The sequence below is a fragment of the Battus philenor genome, unplaced genomic scaffold, assembly GCF_028537555.1.
Source record: "Battus philenor isolate CCGP_79_NKW_IND1 unplaced genomic scaffold, ilBatPhil1.0.hap1 SCAF_16, whole genome shotgun sequence".
Taxonomy (NCBI): Eukaryota; Metazoa; Arthropoda; class Insecta; order Lepidoptera; family Papilionidae; genus Battus; species Battus philenor.
This window is the reverse complement of record NW_027181678.1, coordinates 4635281-4648288: the sequence shown is the minus strand read 5'-3', so window position 1 is coordinate 4648288 and position 13008 is coordinate 4635281. Positions and strand designations below refer to the sequence as shown.

The 13008-nt window shown below is 34.1% G+C and overlaps 1 protein-coding gene across 1 annotated transcript; it reads left to right on the top strand.

Moving 5' to 3' along the window:
• The first annotated feature begins 171 nt into the window (after positions 1–171).
• LOC137919165 (E3 ubiquitin-protein ligase MARCHF6) lies at positions 172–12258 on the top strand. Its single transcript, XM_068762150.1, has 11 exons — positions 172–260; positions 351–1441; positions 2296–2547; positions 3684–3884; positions 4263–4448; positions 5296–5424; positions 6285–6375; positions 6945–7126; positions 7942–8126; positions 9449–9638; positions 11043–12258. Exons 2-11 carry the CDS (start codon positions 389–391, stop codon positions 11163–11165), a joined length of 2592 nt encoding a protein of 863 aa, XP_068618251.1. The 5' UTR covers positions 172–260; positions 351–388; the 3' UTR covers positions 11166–12258.
• The last annotated feature ends 750 nt before the right edge of the window (positions 12259–13008 follow it).

Genomic DNA, 13008 nt, shown 5'->3' with positions numbered 1-13008 from the left:
TATTTCGTATGCAATAATTAATTAAGAAATAGTAAGGAACATTTCAATATTAAGCTTTAATGAAAATTTTAAAAAAGTCATTTAGCTTATATTTTTGATTGATAACTTATAAATGGCGAAAAACGGAATGCTTTCCAGCTCTGCCTATGACTTTCTGGCAATACTGATTCGTCTGGGTTTTTAGCAAACAAATAGAAATAAATCCCTTTTATTAAAAATCTATTGTTATTCCGCGTTGAAATATTTATATGTATAACAAGGTATATTTTTAACTAAATAATATTATTTGATTAGCAGTGTAAATAAGTGATTGTGAATTATTACTCAATTCGTCATGTCAACTTTCGCAGATTGTATAGTACACCAGAAAACTGGGCAGTGATCAACGATGGATTCGGACTTGTCCGGTGCGGACTTTTGTCGATTCTGTAGGTCAGAAGCTTCCTCCGATAGGCCCTTGTTCCATCCCTGTATTTGCACCGGCTCCATAAAATGGATTCATCAAGAATGTTTGGTACAATGGATGCGCTACTCCCGGAAAGAAATCTGCGAATTGTGCGGCCACCGGTTTTCCTTCATGCCTATATACTCGCCCGATATGCCACGACGTCTTCCGATACGAGACGTTATGGGTGGGCTGGTGACTTCAGTAGCGTCTGCTGTAAAAGATTGGCTGCATTATACTCTTGTGGCTTTAGCCTGGCTGGGTATTGTACCATTAACAGCTTGTAGAACGTATAGATGTCTGTTTTCAGGTTCTCTAGACCCAGTTATTTCATTACCATTTGATATTGTTTCTGCCGAGAATCTTGCTAAGGATGTTTTCTCTGGTTGCTTTGTTGTAACATGCACTCTGTTCTCCTTTATTGGTCTAATATGGCTTCGTGAGCAGATTATGCACGGAGGTGGGCCAGATTGGATGGAAAGAGAGAACCTTCCTGTTCCGGCTCCTGAAGAAATACCTTTACCTGAAAATAACAATGATAGGATAAATGAGGCTCCGGGAGAAGATGGAGGGGAAAGAGAGGAAGGTGTTGGCGATGCCGGAGAAGATCCTCTTGTAGGAGATGAAGCAAACTGGAATCCAATGGAATGGGATCGAGCTGCAGCTGAAGAACTAACCTGGGCACGTCTTCTAGGATTAGATGGCTCTATGGTCTTTTTAGAACATGTGTTTTGGGTGGTATCACTGAACACACTATTTATAGTTGTGTTTGCATTTTGTCCTTATCATATTGGAAGACTTGGAGCTGCGCTTGCTGGATTAACAGCTGAGGGACCATTTGCTGGACCTCTGACAGCTCTTGCTGGGTATGTGTTGGTGGGTGCAATTTTGGCAGTGTTACATGGCATGGCATCCTTGCTACGTCTGCGAAGTGCAAAGAAAGCCCTGGGTTTCTGTTATGTTGTTGTCAAAGTTGCTCTGCTGTCTGTTGTGGAGGTAAGTCTGATAGTATCATTGTTAAATGTTGTTTATTTATCAAACCATATAACTCATATGAAGACAATATTCATTATATTAAATTCTCTATGTTGTTTATCTTTTTTTTATCATGATGTTGCTTACTCTTATCTGGTTATAATGATGATAAAAATATTTTTTGTGTGTTCACATTTGTTTACAACATATTTTTAGCTCTCATAGTAGAATAATAAAGTCCTAATTTGCTCAATGGGTATTTTGCCCTCCAAAAAATTAATTAGGATGATGTAATATTACAATATGCACTTTTTTCATTGGTGCATTTACATAGGTGCAAAATATTAAATCCACATCTACAGTTTGCCTTCATGTCAAGAATTCTTGCTCATCCTAAAGTGTGCCTTTACACCAATTACTGGGTTATCTAAATTTGAAACACGAGAATATAATAAAACAGAAATGAATGCTTTACACCATAATAGAGAAACAATGGCTGAAAATGTTATTTACTAATGTAACTCATAAAGTACCAAATTAGATAATGATGATTTTGCAGTTAATTTGTTCATATCAGCTGATAGACACCCACTGCAATGTTTAGTCCTTCTCAAAAGATTGTCACTGTTACTGTTACCCTTGACCTTGATTATGTATAAAAAATATTTTTCTACTACATCATAAAAAATTAATAAATAACACACCTTTTTAAAAAGTACCTTTTCAAAGTGTAAACACATCATAATAATACATTACAGTTGTTCATGTCAACTACAACCATCGCTCCCTTACCCTTGTTTATAAGTGCTGTTGTAAATAGTTCTATGTATATATTCTTTATCCTGCAAATAAAGTGCAACTTGCTTATTTTTCAGATTGGTGTGATACCACTTGTATGTGGTTGGTGGTTAGACCTTTGCTCTCTGTCCATGTTTGATGCTACCCTTAAGGACAGAGAGGCAAGTCTTCATGCTGCACCCTGGACACTGATGTTCATTCACTGGCTTGTTGGCATGGTCTATGTGTATTATTTTGCATCTTTCATCCTGCTATTGAGGGAGGTGCTTCGTCCAGGAGTACTCTGGTTCTTGAAGAATTTGAATGATCCTGACTTCAGTCCCGTGCAGGTTTGTCTAATATCTCTCTATTATTTTTTAAAATTTTAGTCATCATATTGGTTTTTGAATTATAAGGTTTGTCCTTTATTGTCTCATATTTTCTTTCAAGCTTTAATTATGTACCATGTCATAATTTTTATTTTATAATTTTTTAATTAAGGCAATACATATTTTAGCAGTGAAGTTTATTTTATAAAAAATTTAAATTTTGCTTTTTATTTTAAATGATGTCTTTCAACTAATTAAGTATAATGCTATGTTAATTAGTTATTGTATGCAATTTGCCTCTGGTACTGAAATTGTTATTAGATATCAGAGGTCATTGCTCACATTACCTTACTTAAAATAGATTTTAGTATACAGGTGTAATAAAAGTTTATAAAATATTAAATGAATGAAACCATGAAGTAATTTTATTATTAATTTATGATTGATGTTCAAAATATGGACATAAATAGTGCGGTAATATAATAATCTTTCCGATGTATACAGGTTGAATGAAAATGGCTGTTGAAGTTTTAAACGGTTAATTGTATAGCTCATTTGCTATCAACTAATTTGTGGTACACCTTATCTAAAATAATAAATAATGTAATATAATCTAAGGAGAAAGGTGTTTTCATAATTCAGATAACACCATTGAATATGTTTAATCAATCATTTTTTTTTGTGTTAACTATCTGTCCCTGCTGACTTTGTAATGCCAAAAATGATTGGTATTTTGAAGTCTTTCAGAAAAAATAAACAATTGTAAGTGACCACTTTCTACTGGATGATTTAAAATAAAGCTTAGACTATTATTACTAAAGCGTTATTTGGTATTTTTCTATTTTAGTAACCGACAAAATCAAGGTTCTATCCTTTCTGTTTGTTTGAATGCTATTTAGCTGCCTTGAACCCGCCGAATCTACAAATGCCTCTTGCATTGAAAGTCTGGTAAAAAAAAGAAGGAATATTGTAAAGAACTAGCTCATTTTAGTTTTCAAATTATTTCTTAATTTGTAAATTCAGATGCCCTTGAATAAAAAACTGTTACAACTGTTTACACCTACAATTTCATTCAACTATTTAAAATTTTATTCATTCTTTTTAAGAATACGAAAATAAAAATTACGTGTTTTCTCTTATCAATTTGTTAATTGCAGGAGATGATACATCTATCTGTATGGTCACACATAAGACGTCTTGTGGTATCTGCCATGATCTTTGGCACCGCTGTTCTGTTCATGTTGTGGCTACCGATTCGTGTGATCAAGTATGTATTGCCTGGTTTCCTTCCATATGCTGTGGCAGTTCACACAGAAGCGCCCGTAAATGAACTTAGCTTGGAATTACTTCTACTTCAGGTAAGCCTGACCAAGAAGAGTAATAGATTTTTAAATTAATAAAAAAAACTGTTAGTCCATGGACATTATTTTTAAAATCAATTATAATACTTGTTTGTATGAAAGTTATATTTACTTTTATATAATATCAAAAGTGACATTTTAATTTTATATTAATTTTTAATAATGACATAATAGTTAATAAACATTCTTTAATAAAAATAATTGAAGGAATTTACAATCTATATTGAGAGATATGTAGAAAATGTATTTTATTTGTTCAAAATTCAAAATATAAATATAGATATACATAAATAAAATTCAATTAATCATTCAATCCTTTGAAGCTATAACCAATTATCCTGTACCGCAAACGATTATTTTTAATATTTGTTTTAGGTAATTTTGCCTGCGTTACTAGAGCAATCTCACACACGCACGTGGTTGAAATCTGGCTTGCGTGCATGGTGCGCTTGTGCAGCTGGTGCATTAGGTCTGCGGTCGTACTTGTTAGGTGAAACCGCCAGAGAGAGTGAACCGAATCCTCCACCTCACCCGCCACATCAACTTGGAGCGGCTCATCAGGTACTTATTACTTATCACATTTTTATTAAGTCATGACTTGTAGGCTGAGACCGAGTGGACCGAGAGGGCTATACTCGGAGCTGTACTGCGAGGTGGAACAGAAGTGAAGATCTGCAGAAGTACCAAGGTCACCTACATAGTTCAAAGAATTGCTGCTCTGAAGAGGTAGCAGGCAGGGCATATCGCTCGACGGCGTGGGTAGACCTCTCATTAAGTTAACCGAGGACATATCAAGGACGCGAGGTCACTGAATGCGGGCGGCGCGAGACTAGTCAACGTGGCGGTGTTTCGTTTGGTAGAGGCCTATCCCTTGTCGCTGGCGTTTATCTGTTGACATCATCATGACACATTTTGTTTAATACTACTTACTCTTCTCAACAGACTTTGTACTACATAGTTATTAAAGAAAAATCACAAATAGTGGTCTTATCGCAAACTGATTTCTTCTAGACAACCATGAGATAATTATTATAATAGAGAGTACTATGTCCGGGAATTATTTTTTAGATTAAAAAAGGAATGAAAATATCCATAGACAAAGGAATTGTAATATTAAAGTAATTGAAGTAGAACAGCGGATTGGCAAGTTGAAATCACAGTGGTCATATAAGAAGAAGAAGCATAGACAACTGCTGGTGACTTAAGGTTTTGGAGTGACCACGGTCCACGGACCGGCAAGTGCAGTGCAGGGTGTCCACCCACAAAGTGGACAGGCCTTGTCTAGATGCTGGCCCCTTCCAGTTGGAAATCTATGTGGAAGGTCTATATTTTACAGTGAACATCCTATAGCTGAAATGCTGATATTGTTATGATTATTTATTGTATTATTAAATGTTAATTATTTCAGGCGTTGGTATGGCGGGACGGGCCGGCTGGATACGAGCCGTATATACGCGTGTCGTGGTTCCCGTTGCGTCTCGCCGCTCTACTCGCTCTCGTTTCCGTGTCCCTCATAATGGCTAGCGCACTTACCTTGGTATGCCATTTATATAATTTCTCTAATATAAGTTCTAAATATGAGCTGATGTTGCTCTTAATAGGCCTAGATTCTTCAACAGGTTACTGTCGGATTCTGCTGTTATACCTCTCATTTATAAGTAGAGAGAATGTGGAAGTCCACTGCATACAAAATAATTATGAAATTATCCCTGATTATTTTGTTGTGTTTGTAATAATAATTGTCTACAACGGGGGTTTTATGACAAAATAATATTGAAAAGTAGAAAAAAAGAAGTGTTGCTACTTTTGCCTTTAGTTTACTTAATGATTTCTAATATTTTCTATAATTAGTAAATTTATAATGAAACAATTTTTCACTCGTTTTATTTATTTTTTTATTGCTGACTAACATTTTTTGAACGTAAGCATATAAATCCTTGCTGGTTTGCCTTCAACATTGCCGTCCTTTTGATCTATCTAGATAGTTTTAATTGATGACATTAGTCATGACTCTAAAACTAATTTAAGAAAGAGCGTTAGGGGCGTAAAGAGCGTTTTTCCTAAATGCAATAATATTATAATGTACTTAGGGACATTCGAAATTTTTTTGCAGTAAATAAGCTATACAGCATCATCTAGTGTATCGATTGGGATATTTTTTAATTGACTTTAATGGATTGGAAGACCATCACTTTAGGACCCCTCATGAAGCAAATGGATGTACAGGCATCCAAGAGAGGACCTCATCTTGACCTGTCACAGGATATTTGTTTAGCAATTGGATTCAATGGTATCTGAGATGTCAAACCACAGCATGTTCGGTTTACTATAAGTTTGATAACAATATAATTAAATTTCACAATGATTGTATAAAAATAGACCACTTTTATATTTTAGGTAATCCCTGTGGCTATTGGGAGAAAAGTCATGGCTCTATGGCTTCCAAAGGCATCGGAAGGCGTCCACGAGTTGTATACGGCGGCCTGTGGTAATGTTTCATGTCACATTTTTTTTTAGTGGCTAGGTGTTGTCAAAAATATTTCCTGTGATTAACGTCAACTGTTTAACGTGTGGTTATTCCTCATTATTACTTTCTATAGGAACTTTTCTCGTATAATTAATATTAACATGAAAAAAAAATGTCCAATTTAATGTTATTTATGGAAATCATGCCTCTTAATTTTTTTTCTTTCCCATACCCGTGTTACCTTATATATTCATATTCCTAAAAGTGTGTGTCGTTTCTTTTAAGATATGTTTATTGTCAAACTTAGCTAAAAAAATTACCTAGTATTGTATAGACTTTTTGATCCATAGAGTTAATGTGAGCATACATTACTAGCATGTTAACAACATTTTTTATTTATTTCTTAATCCAATACTCGCTGTTTATATACCACAGTCAATTATTATTTAATAGATATTTAAATTAATAATAATTATGTTACCTTACCAGGTGTTATAGCTACTTCAACGACTTATGCCCTTCAAATGAAATGTTAAATGTATGTCATTGTGTGTTAGATAGGTCATATAGATGTAATATGAATGTCGCAGGTATGTACGTGTGCTGGGCGGGCGGACGTGGAGGAGCGCTGGCGGCGGGATGGGCACGCGGAGGGCGGGCGGCATTAGCAGCACGCGCGGGCCTGTGGGCGCGCCGGGCCGTCCGGGCGGCGCTCGCCGCCGTCGCACTGCTGGGCCTAGTCCCGCTTATGTTCGGGTTGCTCTTGGAACTGGTTCGTCAACTTCAGTTTTGGACAGATAATACACAACAAAACAGTATTTATGAAGTTTTTATTAATAACTCAATAAAATAATTTGTATGTAAAATCTTGAATATCTGCCTGCCAAGACACGTCTATGTCTAGTCTAGTTTTAGTCTAGTCTACGTTTGTATAAAAAACTGGTCGCCTTGGTAAAATTCATGGTAAAAAAGTCAATTCAACAAGTCCTAGAAGGGGCTTCAAGTGACGAAATCGTTTTGCCACAAGAGAGATTGCGTTTTGCGTTATTTTATTTTGTTTATTTATGTTTGCGTATGTTTGTTTTTATGATTGTAAAGTGTTATTAATTTTGTGATCGTTGAATACTGATAGATGCGGCTTTTAAACAACAATATAAATTGGCAGCGCGTGAACTTTTAAACACGCGAAGTTCACAGCGAACTGACAAACGCGCAAAGCTCATACCGAACTTTCAAACGCGCAAAGTTCATATTGAACTGTGAAACGCGCTAAGTTCATAGCGAACTGCTAAAATTAGTCAAGCCGTTTTTCATTTTAATTAAGTATTTCTTTATATCAACAATTGTTTAAAAATTATTAATTTCAATTTTAACTTTTTGGAAGTTGCATGATAATTTAATCTTTTTATTCCATTTAAATAAATAAATAAATATATATATATATATATATATATATATATATATATATATATATATATATATATATATATATATATATATATATATATATATATATATATATATATATTGTAATGTTTCCAATAGTGCTAATTATTTTATTAAACTTGATAGAAATGTAATTATCAGGTTCTGGTGATACCTCTGAGAGTGCCGTTGGAACAATCGCCAGTTCTATTCGTATGGCAAGACTGGGCGCTGGGAGTGCTCTATACGAAGATTGTTTGCGCGCTCACCATGATGGGTCCCGACTGGAGTATGAGGCGCGCTATTGAAAAGGCCTACAGAGACGGAATCAGAGAAATGGATTTGAAGTAAGGCATTTTAAAGTAATGCAACTTTATGTTGCTTTCAAGTATTTGACAAAGTAAGTTGTTATGCACAGGGAAGGAAAACACAAAACATAAACTGATCATCTACAAACAATAAAACATTTTTACACCATATAATATCAACTTAATAATTAAACTTTTTAAAGAAACTTAACTTATTTAAGAAAATTAAAACAAAGATCCATTTCACTTATTCAAAATAGTTAGCTATATATTCAAGTAGCATGTCGTCACATGTAAACCATAATTGGTATCATTGGACTTAAACATCTTAAAAATAATTTTCTGCCTCCATAATAAACTTGTTTACCAAATACATAGTTTCGTAGAATCTTCCTCGGTGTATTTGACTGACTTTTTTTAATAACTAAATAATTTCTCTTAATAATAACAAGCTCACCAGCCACAAGCTCATAAAATGAAGTATGTAAGCGATCAACAACAGCAACATACAGGGTGATTTGAAATAGATGTAAAAGCATTAAATGGATGAAGGTATAGCTCATTTGTCAGCAAAAAGTTTTAAATCTTTTACATCTACATATTAGAGGGACTGGAAAGTAATGTCGTTTCTGCGTATCTCGATAATTTATTTTCATTTGGTAGGTCATTACATAGTTGGAAGATGTTGTATACTAAATGGCAAAAGGTTATTCATAACGAAGGCGAATATATTGTTAAATAGAAATAAAAACTTGTTAAAAATGTAGTCGTGTGAATTTTATTTAAAAAAGGGACATTACTTTCCAGTCCCACTAATACAATCAATCTATATAATCACTGAAATGTGTTAAATTATTTTTTTTTTATTAGAATCTGGCAGACCTATAACTTCGGGTAGTACAAAGTGACAATAAATAATAATTAATTTAATATGTACTAATGTGAATTTTAAAAATGCTTTTTATGCATTAGGTCATTAATTATTTCTGTAAATATTGCTTTTTGGATATGATATATGATAATGTAATTGACAGCAAATGAGTTATAAATTCACCCTTTCAAAGCTTTTATATTTATAAACAATTCAAACCTTACATTTGTACTGTTGACATTTTATTTGCACCCCTTTAAAATGTTATAGAATAAAGTTTTTTTTTTACAAATAATGTCTCAAGAATTTATAACTGAAGATGTTTGTATATCTACTTTTTTATGAGTCTGACAGTTTTTATATTTTCTTTTAATATCGTCATGATCACCTTTAGTATTTGAAAGATTTTGAGAAGATTTGCCTCAAACAATGCTATACATTTACTCATAAAAAACTTTTACACATATAACCAATCATCCTGTATTTTCAGATTTATACTAACTGAAGTGGCCGCTCCGTTAGTACGTTGGCTGGGTCTTGCACTGGCCATCCCGTACGCCTTCGCACACAGCGCGGCGCCTTTGCTAGTGAGCGCACCCGTACAACGCAACCTGCTAGCCCGACGCGTGTACCCTGCACTTTTGCTGCTCGCTGTACTTGCAGCACTTGCTGTCTTTCAGGTATGAAGTTCCAGCTATATCTCTTGTGGGTATTGCCTAAAGAGTTATGAAACAGGACCTTTTGACACTTAGCACACTGACTAACATATCACTCATTTTACAGTGACCTCATATTTCCAATTAACCCTTTAGTGACTACTTACAAATGTTTTATGAACATTTATTTCAAAAAATTCTAAAATTCTACATTTCATTGGCAGTTTTATGCCTGGGATTTATCTGCGATAATGAACTAAAAATTAGAAGGTGCATAGAAGATCTAAAGTAACAGGTGTAGCCCAGCAGATTGGAATGTTGAAGTGACAGTGGAATCTGTTCCACACACATGGCGTGTGGAACAGATATGGCTGTGTGATTGTTATTCTGAAATGAAGACCGTGGACTGGAAAGAGCCCTATCCACCCACAAGATGCACAGACATCTTTCTTAACGTTGTACAAGATACGGAAGTTGCTGGAATTAGACCGCTTCCAACTGGTCCTATTGGAAATCTATGACCTGTCTCCAGCTGTGGATATCGTACGATTGAAATTACGATGATTATAACGAATGAAACTATTGAACTATTTTTTAACTTGACAAAGCTATACCTATTCCTCGTAAATATGTAAGGTAACTAGTTTCTCTAATAATTCTATTTTGTATTGTGACGCGCTTATTTAATGTTGGTAAAGCAGTGGCTGTTTACCTTTGATACTTCATAGATGGTGCTGTTAATAATGGTCTTATGATGGCATCCATTGCAGTCGCCGGTCGGTAGAAAAGTTGGCATTAGAGATGTTAAAGCGATAATTTAAAATACTGCAAGATAAACTTTTAAAAGGAGAAACCGACAATTTAAATAATAACTTGTCGTTTCTGTCTTCAGAATAACGCATTATTGTTTATTTGAAGCATGTACGTACATTGTCGGGAGAAAATGTCTTCGAAATATATATACAGATAGGTATATGTGTATAGTAATGTAGGTATCTGTATGTATGTACACCCTAAACTTCCCTTTTCTTCATGTCTCTCAGAGATCGCCTCGAGTGCTGAGACCAGTACCTCTCTATAAATTGTTTTTTTAGTTATTATCTATGTCGTACAATAAAGTGAAAATAAATAAATGAAGTTGTCTATTTATCTTGTGGGTGGTCATCCTATGCATCGCTTGCTGGTCTGTGATCTACACTCTAGGACCTAACGGCCCAGGCAGTCATCTGTTCTACTGAATATATGACCATAGGGGTAGGCCTAACTCGCGGAAAGTCTCTGAAAGCGTGAAGAAAAAAACCTTCATTTGGGGGCAACCGATACCTTGCAGGAAAGGGGGGGGGTCTATCGAATGACATGATGATGATGTGGCCTTCATCATATGTATTGAAAAATTATATAAGATGGTTTTGTCATATATGTCAACAGATTCGGCAGTTCCGGAAACTATACGAGCATATTAAGAACGACAAGTACCTCGTGGGGCAACGGCTCGTCAACTACGACCATCGACGCCACAAGCAACAACGGAGTTCAGTAGCGACTAATTGAAGCACTAGCCTGATGAAGCAAAGTTAATACGAATATATATCTGTGTACGTACACAAATGATATGAGGGATTTATTTTCATTGGTCGTTGGATCTCGCGTGAGGGGGAGGAACATGGGATCAAAAATAAATAATTTATTTATATTTTTAAATCTACGGACTACTTAAATTAAACAAACACTATTCAATTTTAATTATTTTAATTTGCTTAACTAAATTGAAGCTTAATACCCAGAGGGTAGTTTTTTAGGCTCTGTGTATGTTCCGAAGCCTAAGTTAGAACTAACTAAACCCACATCCGATTTTAATCAAGTTGTCAACTTATTTTTGCCAGACAGTATGCTGAATTTTTAAACAATGATTAATAATCAATTGATAAATTAAATGCCCAAGAAATGCATGTTATCTGTTATTTAGATGTATTTATTTTAACATATATGTGAGACTATTTATTTTAATGTTTTTAATTTTAAAGATAAATCAGATTGGTTTGCAATATTTTTATTAAAGGATTGAGGTTACTTTTTGCATGCTAACTTCAGTACTAACGGTTAGTGCGACATAAGAAAAGGGGCGTCAAGTGCAGTGTCATACGGCTAATTGCATGTTTAGATATAGATTGTCAGTGCTGCAAGCACTTATAATACACTAAAAGGCTAATTGTATAATTTAGGCCTCTTGAGGGGACCCTGTATGCTATATGACGACTGAACTAACAACCAATGAAAATGAATCTATAGAAGACCTTTTGTATTGTATATTAGTTCCAAGGTTTTTAATGATTTTAGTAATTCGATGTTACATCCGCGATCGCGATTTAGCCAACCGTAAATTTCGTGTATAAATACGTAGATATTTTATATTAAGATACAATTGGTATGCATTGTTTTATTTTTAAATTTCTTCAATAATACTTTAAGTATAAGGTTATTCGAATGCATATATATGTAATTCACGCTGAGAAATTATAGAGATGGCTTCAATATTATTAGATAAATTAACAAAATAATCTATTTTCGGAGATAACCAAAAGAGATTCATACAGGGTGTGCTATGAAATAAATTTAATATTTATAATATAGTAAACACATGTAAAGTAACGCAACCGAATCATGATGAACAATTCGTGAAAAATCGTCGTACCGCTTGTAGGATATGTACATTTTTTTACATATGTTGTTTTTGAACAATCATCATCTGTTTTTAGCGTAAATGCGGCTCTTTAGGTGCTTACAAGGAAAATAATCCAGTGGTGTGATATCTAAGCTTCAGGGAGATCACGGAATCTTCACTCAATGAGATATCAATTTCAACTAAACATTTCGTTATAAAGACTCATTGGATATAAAGATATTAATTTATTTTACATTGTAACTTTTAACTCGACTCTTGTTAATTGTCAGCTCTATTTTTTACATATTTTATTTTAAGCACTGCTTTGCAAAGTGTTACAGATGTGAGAAGAAGCAGGAAGAAACTCCACAACACTTCTTTATTTTAAAAAGCTTAACAATACTGATCTATAATACATTTTCTGTCATATATACTAAAATAAAACAATATAATCAAGCGACATCATTGCCAAGGATTATAGTGAATTTAATATTAGCGTATTGAATCAAACGCTATTTTATAAATGGTAGTGCAATGTTTTGCGGAAAAATCTTCTGTCGAAATTTTGTTGTATGGACATGTGTTTACTAAATTATAAATATATGGACTATATGAACCAGATCCTGCAGTTGTAGGCCTCTTATTTATTAATATTTAAAGATTACATTGCTGTTTGGATTACATTTTTAAATTAGCATACTTTTCTAGCACACCCTGTATGTCTCTCCTTTA